This window comes from Drosophila pseudoobscura, chromosome X, assembly GCF_009870125.1.
Source record: "Drosophila pseudoobscura strain MV-25-SWS-2005 chromosome X, UCI_Dpse_MV25, whole genome shotgun sequence".
NCBI lineage: Eukaryota > Metazoa > Arthropoda > Insecta > Diptera > Drosophilidae > Drosophila > Drosophila pseudoobscura.
In genome coordinates, this window is record NC_046683.1 from 54,331,911 (window position 1) to 54,347,261 (window position 15,351).

The window sequence follows — 15,351 nt, forward strand, 5'->3', positions numbered from 1 at the left end:
TCGTACTTTACAATATATGTATGTATATTTAAATATTTCTATGTTAACACTTTTTGTTTTTGTTGTTTTTTTTTTTGTATTTTTTTCCACACTTTCCCGGCTACATAAACCATATCTTATTCATACAAAACAAATACTTAAGACTACGTATTCGGATGCTGCATTTTTGGCTAGGATTTAAGCTAAAAACAAGAACAATTAAAGGAGAAGGCAATTACAATCCTGACCAAGATATCCCCCACCCCCACCCCAACTGAAATAAACGAATACCCTTAGGTGCTATACAATCATCACGTGTAACGGACTCTGTGGGTGGCAAAGCGAAGGACAAAGGACATACTCCAGCGGCATTCGATCACACACAAGCACACACCTTATCCGTATATGTATTTAGGCCTAGGTTAACAGGTTTTTTTTGTTTTTTTGGAGTGTTACAGATGCTCCGCGAGTCAAGAACAGCTAAAATCAACCGCTTAACAAAAGGTATACTAGACACAATTCAGTTATTGGAGATATACATATTAGTACAGACAAGACAAGAACAGTTGTTGCTTACGTTATGCTATTTTACGAGTATATTCTATAATATTTGTAATAACTTTTTTGAGCTGAAAGATATTTTTTGTGGTGAAAATTTCAAAAAAATGAGATCGAGAATCATCTTTACAGCCTTTACAATTTCTCTGGTTACTTGACCAAAGAGATCAGCGTTTCACAGAGAGATCAGCGGGTATTATTTAATGGCAAGTTTCTCAACCTCTCTCTCTCTCTCTCTCTCTTTTTCTCTCTGGAGCTGAATATGTATCTCTGAGATACATGCATGCTTTCAAGGCATCATTAAAAATAAGTTTGAAAGGGATATGGTCAAGTGGAGAGGGGGGGTGATATTCAGTGGAGCTTCAGCTCCAGCAAGTGAATGGAGTGTCTCTTGTAAGCCTCTCGCGCCACTTTAAATATTCTCCAGCAAGGCCTCTGGGGTCTGCGGATCTGTGGTCATGCCACCAGCCATCTCGTCACTGATGTCCCCCACCGAACTGCTCACCGTGGACAGGAAGGTCGACAGGGTGGCATTGATCACCTCAGCACTACTCCCAGCCACGGTGCTGTACAGAGCCAGGGCCGTGGTGGTTATGACCGTGGCCAATGCGGGGCTGGCTGAGGTCCCAATGGAACTAGAGCTCTCGGTTAGAGGACTGACGCTGCTGCTGCTGCCGGTCAGGGTGGCAATCGTTGCATTTAGCAGGAGCGGAACCAGAGACGTGGCTGCGCTTGTGCTGGTTGTGGGGGGGACGGTGGTGCTGCTGGTCAGCGGAAGGGGCGGCATATGGCCGTGGCCGTGGCCGTGGATGTGCTCCAGCATCGAGACCGGCACATACGGATACGAGGGGCAGGGATTCAAAAGCTGGGGCCCCAGCATGCTCTCAAACACGTAACCAATCAGGGAGCCAACGGTCAGGCCAACATTGTAGGACAGGGTCATTATGTTGCCCGTGACCTCTTTGAGGGTGCCCGGCACCTTGGCAGGAGCCAGGATCATGGGCAGACTGCCGGCCAAGCCGTTGGTGATCCCCAAGGCGATGGTGAAGACAAAGGGCGCCGTCTCACCGGATATGACGGGACGCTGACGCGGCGCACAGCAGAGCAGAAGCAGGGGCACGAGCACGATTCGCAGTCCCGACAACAGTATGAGCTGGCGGCGCGACCACGGATACGGACTGGCGGCCAGCATCTTGCCGGCCACATCCGACAGATTGAAGCAGAACATCAGAAGGACGGGCATCCAGGAGCCGAGGGCGCACGACTGCACCTCCACATCGATGCCCGGATACAGGGACAGGGTGACGCAGTAGGCCAGGGCAATGCACACCATGTACGGATAGATGACCTGCGCCACGCGCCACCTGCTCACAAATCCCTCGCGTATGTCGCTCAGCTTGCTCGGTCTGCAGCGACGCGGCTGGATCACGTGCTCCACCTTGAACGCCACTGTGGTGGGCGTTGTCGGCTCATGGGGGGTCGATGGCAGATCGGACGGCAATTGGCCCAGTGCCTCGATGCTGCTCTCGCCGGCCGTCGGATTGGACAGCTCGTACACGGGATTGCTGAAGCTGAGCGTGTTCCCGGCCACAGGATTGCCACCCGATATGGTCGTCGTGGTGTGGGTTCCATCCATCGAGAGCACTCCATAGCGTGTGGTGCTGGGTACTCCGTCAATCTCTTGCTATTGGAATGACAGATCAAATAAGAGAGAGAGACAGAGAGAGAGAGAGAGAGAGAGAGAGAGAGGGAGAGGCGAATTAGTTTGTGTCATGCACAAGCGATGTACATTGTTTTTTGTATTTTGTTGTTGAATTCCTCTGCCGCGAAGGCAGCAGGGCATAGAACAGCTTTTGGGTGTACGAGTCACTCACCTCATCCGGTCGCAGTATAATCTTCGAGCAGGCCTCCACATGGTACCGCACAAAGGGCGAATTGATGGTGGCCCTGTGCAGCAGATAGCTGAAGATAATGTACAGCGTCGATGTGAGAAAGAAGATGACCGTGGAGACGCGATCGTTGTTGATCAGCAGCTTGGTCACCACCCGATTGGAAGACACCAGAAAACCGGCAATGCTCTCGCCGGCCATCACCGCCTGCGTGTACTGCTGCGGCAGCATCGAGGCGAATCCGTAGAAGCTGGACTGCTGCACCGTGCAGCCGATGGCGGTCAGCGCCACAGCGGACATGTTTACCAGATAGGCGGTGTTCGTGGCGAACATATGCCAGGCCACCTCGCAGACGGCCACGAACACGAGGGTGGTGAAGGACACCATGTAGCCGAAAATCACCCGCTTCTGGAAGGGGGCCAGCGAGAGCACGATGTTGTTGAGCAATACCGTGGCAAAGGCCACAAAGATGTACGTCATGGACATGTCCAGGGCCACATGGCGACCGGGGAACCGTCCCTGCCAATAATCCGCGGCGATTATAAAACTGCAAAAGGGTTTCAAAGCATGAGCATGAGATACTTTCGGTGCGGTGCGGTGTGGTGTGGTGTGCTCTTCTCTCACCTATTGTAGGGCAAGACAAAGCCAATGCCCGCTGCCATCAAGGCCAGATAGACCGCACGCCGCTGGTCCTTGGGGGCACGCGTCTCGTACTCGGGACTGTCCATGCTGCCAGGATGTCGGCGACCGCCCTCGCCGGCCGGGATACTGCCGCCCCGGTCACGGTCCAGCGGCTCGTAGGTAGTGTCCTGTCCGCCCACGTCCATTCTGGTTCGCTTGGGTTCTGTTTGGTTGATTGCCGCGATATCCGGTTGGGTTGCCGTTGCCGTTTCCGTTGCCGTTGCCGTTGCCACTGCTGTTGCTTTTTGCTGCAATTAATCGTCTCTCAGTGCTGGGGGCGTTTGCATTATTCGCATTCGTCGGAACTGCAGGCTGCAGCAGCAGCAGCTTCGTGGGAAAGAGTTACACACAAATCGATAGACAACAGGCACAATTTTGCCGCACTTGATGGCATATTTGTGGAGGCCCAGAAACTATGGACTGCCGTGGCTTTCTTGCCCTCTCAATTGTTCACTTCCGAATTGTGGTTTTATTATAGGGAGCTTGGGATTATCCTTTTCACCGATTGACTTAAACATTCCTCTCGTGGACAACAACTGCTGGCCATATTCTGGCTGTGCCCATGTCCTGGCATTTTTCTCACCACGCCCGCCACTGCGCATGTGGCATACGATTGATTTTGTTCAACTCGGTTCAGCACCGCACGCGTCGGTTAATTGGCCAGAATCAGCCTGTTGTGGGCTCTGTCGGCACACCGAAACTGTTTTCTTCCCCTCAATTGAGCCGCCTCCAGTGGCCCTTTAGTGTTACCAACTCCGTTTGGGGTGTAAATGATTCGAAAAACACTGGGTAGCTGTTATTCAACATCAAACAGCGTTTACATTCCACAAGCCATTGATTTTTTCATTCAACAAAAACATGAATTGATCACATATACTGTGGGTATTGATCTGCACATCCCTCGAGGGTAAACAGCCAGGTTTTGTGGACATACCGCCATGTCTTTGTCAACCAACTTATCGATTTTGATGAAATAATTTGTATTTTATAGACTAATGAATTTTTGATGAAGCAAAAAAGTTTGCGGCCTCTAGCACATGTATCGATAAGATATTATGCCCTGCTTTTATTTCAGTCCAACTGAATAGGTTAAAGGGCAATGATTTTAGTTTGTGGAAGGGTTTCAAGGTATTTAACACTAGTTTTCTGTGAAATGAGACGCGAGAAGAGTCTCAATGAGTTCTATAACAAATCGGAAAAATCAGACAATTCCAAAAGCGAAGTTGGTGTTTTTTTATTTGCAATGAAGCTCTCAGTACTCAATGTTCTGTAGCAAAATCAGGGAACAACGCGGTGCTTGGGATATGTAAAAGGCCTCAATCGGACAGCCAAGTATTTGAAGAGATTCGAACCACCTCTCAATAAGGCTTTAGCTCACATGTCCCTTAAGTCGCCCTTTTCGTTCCAAAGAATCCAACAACAAAATACACAGTCGGTCCCCAGAAACCAAAAAATTTGAAAAAATTCCAATAAAAACTTATTCCCCATTAAAAGCATAATGATTTAAATGTATTTCAATACACATATTCATATATAATAACAACTATTACTTGCAGTTGATGCAATATTTAAAAAACCAATACAAAAAAAAAACAAGTGTTGTGACCAGAAATCAGCTTGAAAACTGTATAAGGAATCTTTAGAGCCGTTTCAAGAATTTTCGAGAACGGCTTACAATCAATAGTTAATACTTAAAGTTACATCTTGCCTTTTGCAGATGGATATACTCAGGAATGAGCCTTAGTTAGAGCTTCAAGTGATAACATTTCCATTGGGATTATATTTGATCAGGAGTGAAACATAGGGCATATTTTATTGGGGCTTCCTTGCAGCATCGTCATAGCTGGGCGGCAAGTTCTACGAAGGGATCAGACAGTATATAGTAATGATCAAGGGAATTGATCAATTATCAGCCTTACATTATATGAAGGAGGCATTTCGCTGGCACCGGATGGACCGGCACCGCCTTGATTATAGGGTGTATTGTAAGCACTTGCAGCAGCTTCCGCTTCTTTGGAATCTGTATGGATTACAAGAGAAATATTTTTGTAATTTATTTCATTGGCTTTTCCCCAGCCTACAAGTGCATTTTCCAACGGAACACACACACACACACACAAACGGTTCCATCTCTTACAGTTTTATTTTTGTGTATTTATCGGATTAAACCGGGGACGAGTACAATGCACAATGGCCTTTCGATTGGATAAAAATAATGATGAGTGCTGCCAAATCTTGCTACTGAGGTTCGCATTTGTGGGAGGTAAAAAAAAGAACAAAAACAAGAGTTAAAGTAGACGAAAACCATTAAACGGGCACTCAAACAAAGGCATCGACTATTCTAATTTGAGACTCGGCTTTTGTTAGTTTTTTGAGCGGGGGTTGGGGGAGTGGGAGAACACATCGAAAAATAAATCTTACTTGTTGGGGGGTTTGGCTTTTGTTTGTTTGTTTGTTTGTTGGTAGGTGGGTGGTAGGTTGATTTTGATTACACTGTAAAATAGGTCAAAAAAGATATGTGATTCGTTTTAGGGTTTCGTTGCCCAATCGATGCGACTTGCTTTACTTTAGCTTCACTGTTAGCTTTTTGTTGTTTGTTAGATCTCGTCATGATGGTGGTTTAGGGGATCGGGGAATACAAAAGAATAATTTATGAAGGGGGGAGAATGTACAAATTTTCAAAATCCATTAGTTCTTGAATTCTTTTCGTTGGTTCCTTAATTTTGATAACAAATAAAATGAGTGGGGGGCTCTTGATTTCTTGATTTTCTTGGAACTTGCTTGCCTTTTAGCATTTTTTACTTTCCGCTAAAAAGTTGAAGGCCAAATCATGGTTATGCGTAAATAAGTAATGAACATGTGTGTGGGGATATCTGAAGGATTGCATTACTCACTTCCTGGCGGCAGACTGAAGCCCATAAAACTGGCACCCGCAGCGCCGGCAGCGGCTCCTGCTTGCTGCGGTGGCTGCTGCTGGGCAGGAGGAGGTCCTCCTGGTCCTCCTGGATAGCCGTTCGCTTGTTGTTGGGGCTGCATGAAGCCACCAGGCACGTTGTTATAGCCACTGTAGCCGCCATATGGGGTCGGACCATTGTAGGTCTGAGCCGGAACCGCATAGGGAGGTCCGGGCGGACAGTTTGGTGCACAGGCGGCATAGGGCGGTGGCTGGACATAGCCGCCAGCCCATCCCTGCCCCTGGCCCTGCCCCTGCCACTGCGGCTGCTGCGGCTGCTGCTGCGGAGGCGCTGAAAAACCATACCAATTCGGTTCATTCGATGGGCCCTGAGGCTGTGGTGGTGCTGGCTGATTGCTCGGCGGTGCTATAGATAGAGATAGAAATGCAGAGTGCACCGAGGTGGGGGCGTGGTTAGACAAGGCGTGAGCGGTGCAAGAATTTCAAGTGCAACGTTTCCAATTTTCAGGGGAAGCATCGCAGCAGCTGTGCCAAAACAAAAGCCGAGTGGTGGGTGGGAGTCTATGGCTGCCTGGGTACTTACTGATGCCCGGATACGGCGGCGGATTGTCGCTCATGAACACCGTATTCGGTGCTGGGCCACTGAAGGCATCGTGCTGCGGCAACCAACCATAGTAGCCCGGTGGCGGCTGGTAGGCCGGTGGCGGAGCCTCGTTCCAGTTTCCAGCCGGCTGGTACGGCGGCGGATCGTCGCCGGCAATGCCCCCGCGATGGTAGTTGTTCATTGCGGTCTTGGCCGACCGCAGCAGGGCCTGTCCATACTCAATGGCGCCGCCGGCCTTGAAGTGCAGCTTGAACTTGACCTCGCCCACATAGTTGCCGTTGGGCTGGGCGCGCACCTTGCCCTTGATGTAGTTGGCCCCAAAGACGGGCTGCTCAATCTCCACATCGGACAGAGCCACGAACGGGGCACTGAAGGACTGCATGGTGTCCGCCGATTTCTTGCTGTTGAAGATCATGCGATGCGATGTCAAATAGATGCGTCCCGCCTTCGAGCCCTTGAACACGGGATTGTCCTGGCCCGAGAATTCCATGGAAACGCTGTCGCTATGGAGCAGTATGCTGATGGGGGGTACAATTGCACTGGTATTAGCATTCAACGGATTCAACAGGCAAATCGATGGCGGCCCAGTTGGAGACTCTATTCGCTGCATCACACGTCATGTTTACATTTCTTCTGACGTCAGCGAGTCCCAACATTTCGCCATTATTGCGGTTTCTTTTGCACTTACTACTCGCCAGCGTGTATGAGCACGCCGTTGTTGGCGTGGGCGGTGTTCACCGACATCCTGGAGAGCCTTCTAAATTAGTTCCACTAGAAATTTGAGCGATTTTCTCGCAACTACGTTCCGCTGCTGTGCTTTGTTTTTAATTTTCGTTTTTCGATCGACAGCTGATGAATCATAGACAGTGTGTCACTGCGGATTTGTTGATAAAATATACGGTCTGACTCTCAGAAATATACTAAAATATACCGTAAATATACCGATGAAAAAACAAACTTAGCCCTCTAGGTTCGCCTCTATTTAAACAGGTGAGCGACTTGAGTTAAACAGTGATCGTAGTGCTACCAGATCGTTGCATTTTGTTCAATCAGCTGTTGGTTTTGCTCAGGGGTGGCAATGCTGGACATCGGATTTAATTTTAACACATAAAAAGGCATTTTTTCGCTCTTAATATGTGTAAGTATTGAGTTACGTAGCGGAAAATAATTTTAAACTGCTCAACAAAGTGCTAAAGAGTGAAATACTGTATGGGCGAGGGCTTGAATCTGTCGAGAGGGTTTTTATTTCACTCTTGGCTGCCCAGTGCTTACGCCATTTTGGAGCCCTATCACCCACCCCGCCCCCAAGAAATAATCGAATTGTAACCAGATTCCATACCCCACTCCCTGGCCTACTTTCCAAGGTTGTCCTTCAGCTGATTGTTATTACCGGCTTTCTGACTCTTTTTTTTCTGCTGGTATTGATTTAATTCATTTTCCTTCTCTTTTCTGCAGTACCGCTCTTTGGGACCATGCCGAACGGCGTCAGTTTGCCAAATCATCCGAATTTCCTCAATCAACTGGCCGCCGCCATTTCGACGGCAGCCACATCCTCGGCGAGCAACAGCAACAATGCAGTGGTAGGTGCGACAGTGCCTACCGCCAAGCAGACGACCAACAAAATGATGAAGCTGCTGGGCACCACTCAGGGCAGTGCCCCCATGGATCTGGAGAACGAAAACGAGTTGGATGGACACCCACAGGATGTGTCGTCGACCACAGGCCTCAAGCCATCGGTGGATAAGCTAACGGCCTCATCGTTGTCACTGCCCGATGCCCAGCTCTATCTGAATGGGCTCATGCACACTCCGCCGGGCTACTTGTACTTTCCGGCTGCTGCACAAACGCCCACTGGCGGCGGTGGGACAGTTGGCACGCCCACTGCTGGTGCGGCAGCAGCAGCGGCAGGCTCCAGCAGCGCCAATGCTGCACAAATGCTGATGGACCCCACGGCCATGATGGCCGCTGCCATGCAGCAAATGCAGCAGATCCACTATGCCACAGTGTCGGGAATGCCCACAGACGGGGGAGCAGGACTGGATGCAGCTCTAGCAGCGGGTAAGATGCCTGTACATTCTTGAGATCCTACGAAAGTAACGAAACGTATACCCTATGATATAGATGGCTCGGCAGCGGCTGGCCTCAAGGAGGTGATCAAGACTAAGAACTGCATTTTGTTTCCACCCAATCCCAATGCGCCGCCGCCCACCATTAGGGAACGACCGCCCGGATGTCGAACTGTATTCGTTGGCGGACTGCCGGAGAACATCACCGAGGACGTGATCCGAGAGATCTTCGAGTCGTGCGGCGAAATAACAACCTTGCGCATGTCCAAGAAGAACTTCTGCCACATACGCTACCGTCACGAGACGGCCATTGATCGGGCCATCTATCTATCGGGCTACCGGCTGCGCATCTCGGCAATGAACGAGCCCCCCAACTTTGGACGCCTGCATGTGGACTATGCCCAGGCGCGGGACGATCAGTACGACTACGAGTGCAAGCAGCGGCAGCTTCAGCGCGAGCAGCGGCATCGCGAACGCATGTCGCTGGATCGAATGCGTTCACAGTCGCCGCCGCCGATACCCCACTACACGGAGCACGAGGCCACGGCCGTTGCCGAGCAACTGCGAAGCAATGAGACCTTTGTGAAGGCCATACAGACGATCACCGCTTGGCTGGAGCGTGGCGATTGCACCAAGCGGAATGCCAATGTCTTCTACTCGATGATCCAGATCACGCACGCCCATGTGAGGCATCTGCATACCGACAAGCAGCAGCTGGAGGAGGATTTGCGCAAGGCCCGCGAGTCCTACCGCAAGCAGATGGGCACCATGTCCACCCAATGTAAGTGCAGCAAGCCCCTCCACCACAGAAAGCTTTCTTAGCTCCTAGTCTAGTCGAAAATTTAGGTGCCGCCCCTCCTCCGCCTTACTCCCTCGTTTGAACCTTCTATTTTTCTGTTTTCGTTGCGCCCGGGGTTAGCCTCCATAGAGTCTGTAAATCTGAACAAATCAACCACACAGTCCACACAGCCCACACAAACACAAACACACAGAAACACTCACACACACATATGTCTACGCGTATACATACATGTACACCTCATACACTAGCAAATTTAGTCATCGATCTACCACACAAGAAAAATCTCACTGTCTAAACGCTCAAACAAAGCTCTCAAAAGCCGAACGGAGCAGGGAGCAAACCCCAAAATCCGAGCATGGATCAGGTAAAGCCCAGCCGAAAGATAGAGACAAACATCAAGGGCCGCACAGTGAGCGAAATTGGAGGGGAATAGCGGTCCATCAAAAGGTATACTTCACTGAACGCGTTTTTTATAATTCCCCCACAGGAAAAGAACACCCCCAAAATCTCAAATACACCCATAAAAACCAGAGATCAAAAATAAGAGTGGAGTTTCAAAAAAATTTAAGTCGAAAAGTTTCAAGAGGTGTCCTGGAACAGGATTAAACTTCTATTACCATTTCCTTTGTTTCAAAAAATTGTTTTATAATACTTATTTTTATAATATAAATTAAAGATAAAATTTATTCTTTAATTTTGAATAGAAAAATTTAAAAAAAACATACATTTTTTTTGAGTTTTTAAAAATTCTGATTTTGATTATTAAAATCAGAAATAACCTTTGTTTTTAATAATAAACACTAAAAAAAAGACTTCAATTTTTATTATACAAATTAAAAACATAACATTTTTTTAATTTATAAAAATTCTTATTTTTATTATTAAAATCAAATAATTTATGTTTTAAATTGGTATACTAAAAATTTAAAACAAAAATTATTTTCAATCACATATTTGCAAATTATATTTTTTTATTTTTATTATTCAAATCAGATAACTCTTATTTTTCATTTTTGTGATACAAATTATTTTCAATCGCATTTTTATTGTAAAATTTAAAAAGAAGAGTTTTTTCTGCTCTTAATAATATAAATCCAGGAAAAAAAACCTCTTTCCACTGGCATCAACTGTGAAACAATCGATTTCCTTGCTTTAATTGGATATTCCTATTCCAAATTTCGTACCACTGTGCGGCCAAATTTTTACTCACTCACTCACTCACTCTCTCTCTCTCTCTCTCTCTGTGTGTGCTCTTGACACCACACAATGGCAGAAGGCAGGCCTCAAAGGTTTGTAAACCAAAGAAGAGAACAAATACAAAGATCCATTCCGATTATAAGCGGAAGGGGGCGAAAGTCCTTTGTAGTAGACTCAGACTCGGACCAGAACCAAAAAGTAAACCAATGACCAAAGATACGAGTAGGTAACAAAGCCGTTGTATTCTCTCTAGATTGTACCTTAATGTAATACATATCAACTATAAATAACCATAACTATATGCCGTATGTATTTAAAAATGCTATGCGAGGGTCTCTCAAGTAGTTTTCTACTTCTACTTATCATTTCTCACTCTCATTTTATTCACAACGAAAAAAGACTAGTTCGAAAAAGGTGATAAACAAAACAAAAATCAAATCAGAAAGAAAGAAAAACCTAAAAAAAAAACAAAAAACAAAAAAAAAAAACTACCCTCTGTCCTCCCTTAATATTATTATATATTATTGCATTATTGTTCAGTCACTCAGATTGAAAAAGTGTTCAATGCCGCTAGTCACAAGAAGGTTTGGGACCATTTCACCAAAGCCCAAAGAAAAAACATCGATCAATGGAAGAAGTTAGCCACGGTACGTACTAAAATGTTCAAATAATCAATTAAAGAACACACAGCTTCAAAGATGTTACGACAATTGTTGTCTATTAAACCCCAACAATACCCCTCACCCAACAATCTTCCATTACTGTCTAATAATCTATCAACTATAGTATGTATTGCTCCTTATGTGTTGCCGTTGTTCTTGTTCTTGTTCTTGTTCTCGTTGTACTCGCTGTTCTTCTGGCCATATCTGTTGCCTGTAGTCATCCATACATATCGTAGTATCGTCATAGAAATCGTATCATATTCATTTGTTCAATGTTTTGTGTGCTATCAGTCCCGTCCTCGTATCAGTATCTGCATGTCGCCCATTCATATCCCATCTCCGTATCCCCTCCCGTATACCATCGCAGAGGCTTTGAGCTGCTAATTGCTGTTTATTAGTTGTTAATTTCGCTGTTATTTGCACAACATGTTACTACTTCATTTGTTTGTCCCTCCCTCCCATATCCCCCATATCTGTTAACCAAACAAATCGAACTCTTAATTGTTTTTTTTTTTCTGCAGTTTAGTAGTAGTTTACATTTATCTTTTGTTAGACGCTTACTGTTAGTACTATCGTTAAACATTCGTACTCCGAGGAGTCCTTAAATGGAAAGCTTTACAAACATTGAAGATCATCTCTCAATGGGGGGGAAATGTTTGAAAATATCTGAAACAATGATCGTAGGGACTACGAACTAGGACCTTAAAATGAAAATTAGTTTCTGTTTTTTATTATGAAAATTTGTATGAAAAAAATTGTAAAAGACTTTATAATATCAATTTAAAATGAAAATTAAATTCTTATATCTTTTACAATTTTATATTTTAACTTTACAAATTTAAAAAAAAAAATTATTTTTAAACTTTAATATGAAAATTAAAATTAACAGTTGTAAAACATTTAATTGCCAATATTGTAAAATTAAAATCAGAAATAATTCTTATTTTAACTTTTTATTTTAAAAAAGAAATCAAACTATTTTCAATTTTTATTTTAAAAACTGGAAAACTATTTAAGAAAATTAAAAATAAGAGTTATCCAAGAGTTTATTTCAAAAAATATTTGGTCCTGTTCCAGGACAGCTCTTGAAAAAAATATTTTCAAACAATTCCCCTGGCATTGTTCCCCTAATCAATCAATCAGGTTCTATCGTACATGTGTAACTTACTGCCTAGCAATCGAAATATCGTATCGTATCTCTCTCTCTCTCTATCTATCTATCTATCTCTGTCTGTAATGCTTTAGACTATCTCTTCCTTCTTAGCTTTTGGTATAACTTTCATTTTAATGGATTTTCAATGCCCTTTTCTAACTAAGCATTTGCATAAAAAGCTTTCACTACTTTTAACTAAACGTAAACCTGTAGACGAATGTCCACAAATTGGCAAATTTCGAAAAGGGGGAGAACCCAGAGAAAAATTTGAAAATTTGTTGGCCAATTGAATTGGTTTGGTAAATCGTAAGCGGAAGAACTAAAACAAATCAGAATCATTGATGAAATCCAAAAGTTTGTGTAACAAATGCAAATTAATAATAATTAATAGAAATGAATCCAAATGAAAGAAAGATAAGAAACATTTGTTTAAAACACACATATATACGTATGTATATAAGCGTATATATATAATGGCGAGGTAAGTAAGCGGAGTCGTGAAACGAGGAAAACAGAAATTTGATACATTCCTTATACTCAAATTTTATAGCTAGGTTTATAGAGATTTTACTTTTGTAAGCAATGAATACGAATACGAATACGACAGAAGAAATGCTACTGAGTGGAGAGAAATGGTGAAAACTAATTAAATGTCTCTTGCCATATGCCATATGCAGGAACTGCACTCGGTCCGAATCAATGACGATGATGAGATGGAGATATCAGACGATGAGCGCGACTTCGAAAGGCGGGTGGGTTGCAAGCGTACCCGCTATGATAGCGACAGTCTCAAGGTAACGGAAGGACACACCTGTCCGCGAATTTCCACTGAGTGTCTTTTGTTTTAGGACGAGAACGACTCGCTGCGCTGCCAACTGGAGGCCATTCGCCATGAGATGTCGCTGGAGCGCAGCGATTATGTGCAGCGCGAGAAGCAAATCAAAGTCCTGCAGGAGACCATACGCAACATGCAGACCCAGCTGCTGCAGACCAAGCTGCGCGAGCAGAAGGACACCAAGCACATTGAGCAGCTCGAGCGCAACCTCAAGGACGCGGGCGTCAAGCAGCTGCTGCTCAAGACCAAGATCAAGCAAACGGCCGACAAGCTTAAGGACAAGGAATCGCAGAGTGCGACTGCCTCGAATGCGGACTACAGCAGCGGGGACTCGTGCAGCCAGGAGGCAGCATCGGAGCTGAGGGTGCCACCACTGAGACAGCCATCGGAGCTGGAAATAATTGACATTGATAAGGTGGACGACGATGTGCGCATCATTGAGCACCAGAGCGGCGTAGTGGAGATCCACGAGATCGAGGACGATGAGAGGCAGGAGTCAGCAGAAGCCCACAAACCCAAAGAGTCAATTACACTTACAGAAGATCTGAGCCCCAAGGCAAGCACAGACGAAGCTCCAGCCCTGCCCAGTCAAGAGGTGAGTAGGGGGGAAAGGTATCCTTGAACAACGATCCACTAATCGGCAGACATGCACGTTTCAGCAAAACTTCAAATCCCTGGCCCTGGCAGAGGCCAAGGTTATAGCCTTGACCTCGGCCTATCTGGTGCTGCATCCCCATGGCTTGGAGATAGCCAGCATTGCCAGCTACCTCCACGGAATGCTCGACAGGAGCTCGGGACCCAGGAGTCACGATGATCTTGCCAGCATACTCAAGAAGTACACAAATCTCTTCAAGTCTGAACAGTCGGAAACCAGGTGGAAGTTCTGTGGTTTCCACTGTGAAACTGTAGAAACCCAGGTGGAATAGACTGCGGAAGAAGCGCTCTAATGCAGAACATGAACAATTGAATGCTTTAATTATGCTACAAAATATGATAATGATAATGCTTAGGGTTAAGGAGCAAAAGTCAAGACAAGTTAACCAAAGAGAAGGATGGAGACGGAGACGAAGACGAAGACGGAGAGACTATGCGATACAATCACAACTCAATGAGAGACCAGTACTCGTAGTTAAGGATTTATCTAAAGGAAGACAAGACACCACAAACTAACTACCGTTTCAATTATTTAACAATGCAAAATAAATATATACACCTAAGCTAATTGAATCTATCATATACAGAATATATATATATAGTATATATATAAATATTAAAATATTTTAAATAAGCTCAGAGGCATCGGAGGCAGTAGATGATTATGTGCAAAAAGGAGAATGGAACCAAATACATTTTATGCTAAATCAAACACTTGGGCTTAAAACCTTCTTTAATAATAATCCACAGATCAAATGCAGTCACAATACATCCCAAAACCTCGACTCAATAATTCATACCATCTCTAGGGAAATTACCCCTAAATGTTTAGGACAATTTGGAGCCCAACTGCCGGTAATATAACTTTTATATCTGTTATAAATAGAGGGAGATACGTCCGTCTATCTGTTTCTGTGCCAGCTGGACTCTCTCGGCAAAGACTATGTATTTTGTTATTGGCTTCCAGGGACCGACTCGAAACATACCCTGCACTACAAGTACAAATAAAATACAATTTCAGAACTATACAAAAATAAATCCTGTTTAATCGGTTTACGAAAGTCTCAACCCAACCAGTTTCAACCATAATCTAATCTCAATAATTCATCCCATCCAATGTTGTTCCTGTGCAGAAATCGTGCAATCCAGTGATGAAATCCAACCTTAAATCCTTGTGTCCTGTAGCTCACGTTTCTTGCGTAAGCCCGAGCGTCCTCTGCCAAGGACGACAGAGCAAAAATGTGAGTCAGCAGCATCCCTCCACCGTTCTTGTGCACCGGCGGTATGTATGCTTTTGCTGTGACGTGATGAAATTCCATAGCAAGGAGTCCAGCCCCGGCCCCCAACCCCCTCGGCT

The 15,351-nt window shown here is 45.2% G+C and overlaps 3 protein-coding genes across 12 annotated transcripts; 1 reads left to right on the forward strand and 2 right to left on the reverse strand.

Annotated features, from left to right (window-relative positions):
* Positions 1-300: 300 nt before the first annotated feature.
* Ent3 (equilibrative nucleoside transporter 3) lies at positions 301-4,093 on the reverse strand. Its single transcript, XM_001353963.4, has 3 exons — positions 3,051-4,093; positions 2,412-2,973; positions 301-2,221 (listed from the first exon to the last, which is right to left on the reverse strand). The coding sequence occupies exons 1-3, from the start codon at positions 3,251-3,253 to the stop codon at positions 950-952; spliced, it is 2,037 nt and encodes a 678-aa protein (XP_001353999.1). The 5' UTR covers positions 3,254-4,093; the 3' UTR covers positions 301-949.
* A 765-nt stretch (positions 4,094-4,858) lies between these two features.
* On the reverse strand, positions 4,859-7,525 carry Wbp2 (WW domain binding protein 2). Of its 7 annotated transcripts, none has more exons than XM_015187890.2 (5): positions 7,314-7,524; positions 6,605-7,143; positions 6,002-6,352; positions 5,027-5,127; positions 4,859-4,964 (listed from the first exon to the last, which is right to left on the reverse strand). In XM_015187890.2, the coding sequence occupies exons 1-5, from the start codon at positions 7,367-7,369 to the stop codon at positions 4,920-4,922; spliced, it is 1,092 nt and encodes a 363-aa protein (XP_015043376.1). In that variant the 5' UTR covers positions 7,370-7,524; the 3' UTR covers positions 4,859-4,919. The 7 variants fall into 7 exon arrangements, 5 of the variants coding, with proteins under 5 accessions (XP_015043376.1, XP_001354000.2, XP_033240999.1 ...); XM_001353964.4 differs by having other exon boundaries at positions 6,002-6,427; positions 7,314-7,523; XR_004470679.1 differs by lacking the exon at positions 4,859-4,964 and adding an exon at positions 5,529-5,600 and having other exon boundaries at positions 6,002-6,427.
* A 98-nt stretch (positions 7,526-7,623) lies between these two features.
* Positions 7,624-14,628, forward strand: LOC4812898 (ecto-NOX disulfide-thiol exchanger 2). Of its 4 annotated transcripts, none has more exons than XM_015187897.2 (7): positions 7,624-7,763; positions 8,081-8,683; positions 8,747-9,472; positions 11,231-11,337; positions 13,183-13,299; positions 13,354-13,935; positions 13,985-14,628. In XM_015187897.2, exons 1-7 carry the CDS (start codon positions 7,760-7,762, stop codon positions 14,264-14,266), a joined length of 2,421 nt encoding a protein of 806 aa, XP_015043383.2. In that variant the 5' UTR covers positions 7,624-7,759; the 3' UTR covers positions 14,267-14,628. The 4 variants fall into 4 exon arrangements, with proteins under 4 accessions (XP_015043383.2, XP_001354001.3, XP_015043382.2 ...); XM_001353965.4 differs by having other exon boundaries at positions 14,000-14,628; XM_033385106.1 differs by lacking the exon at positions 7,624-7,763 and adding an exon at positions 7,877-7,989 and having other exon boundaries at positions 14,000-14,628.
* Positions 14,629-15,351: the final 723 nt, after the last annotated feature.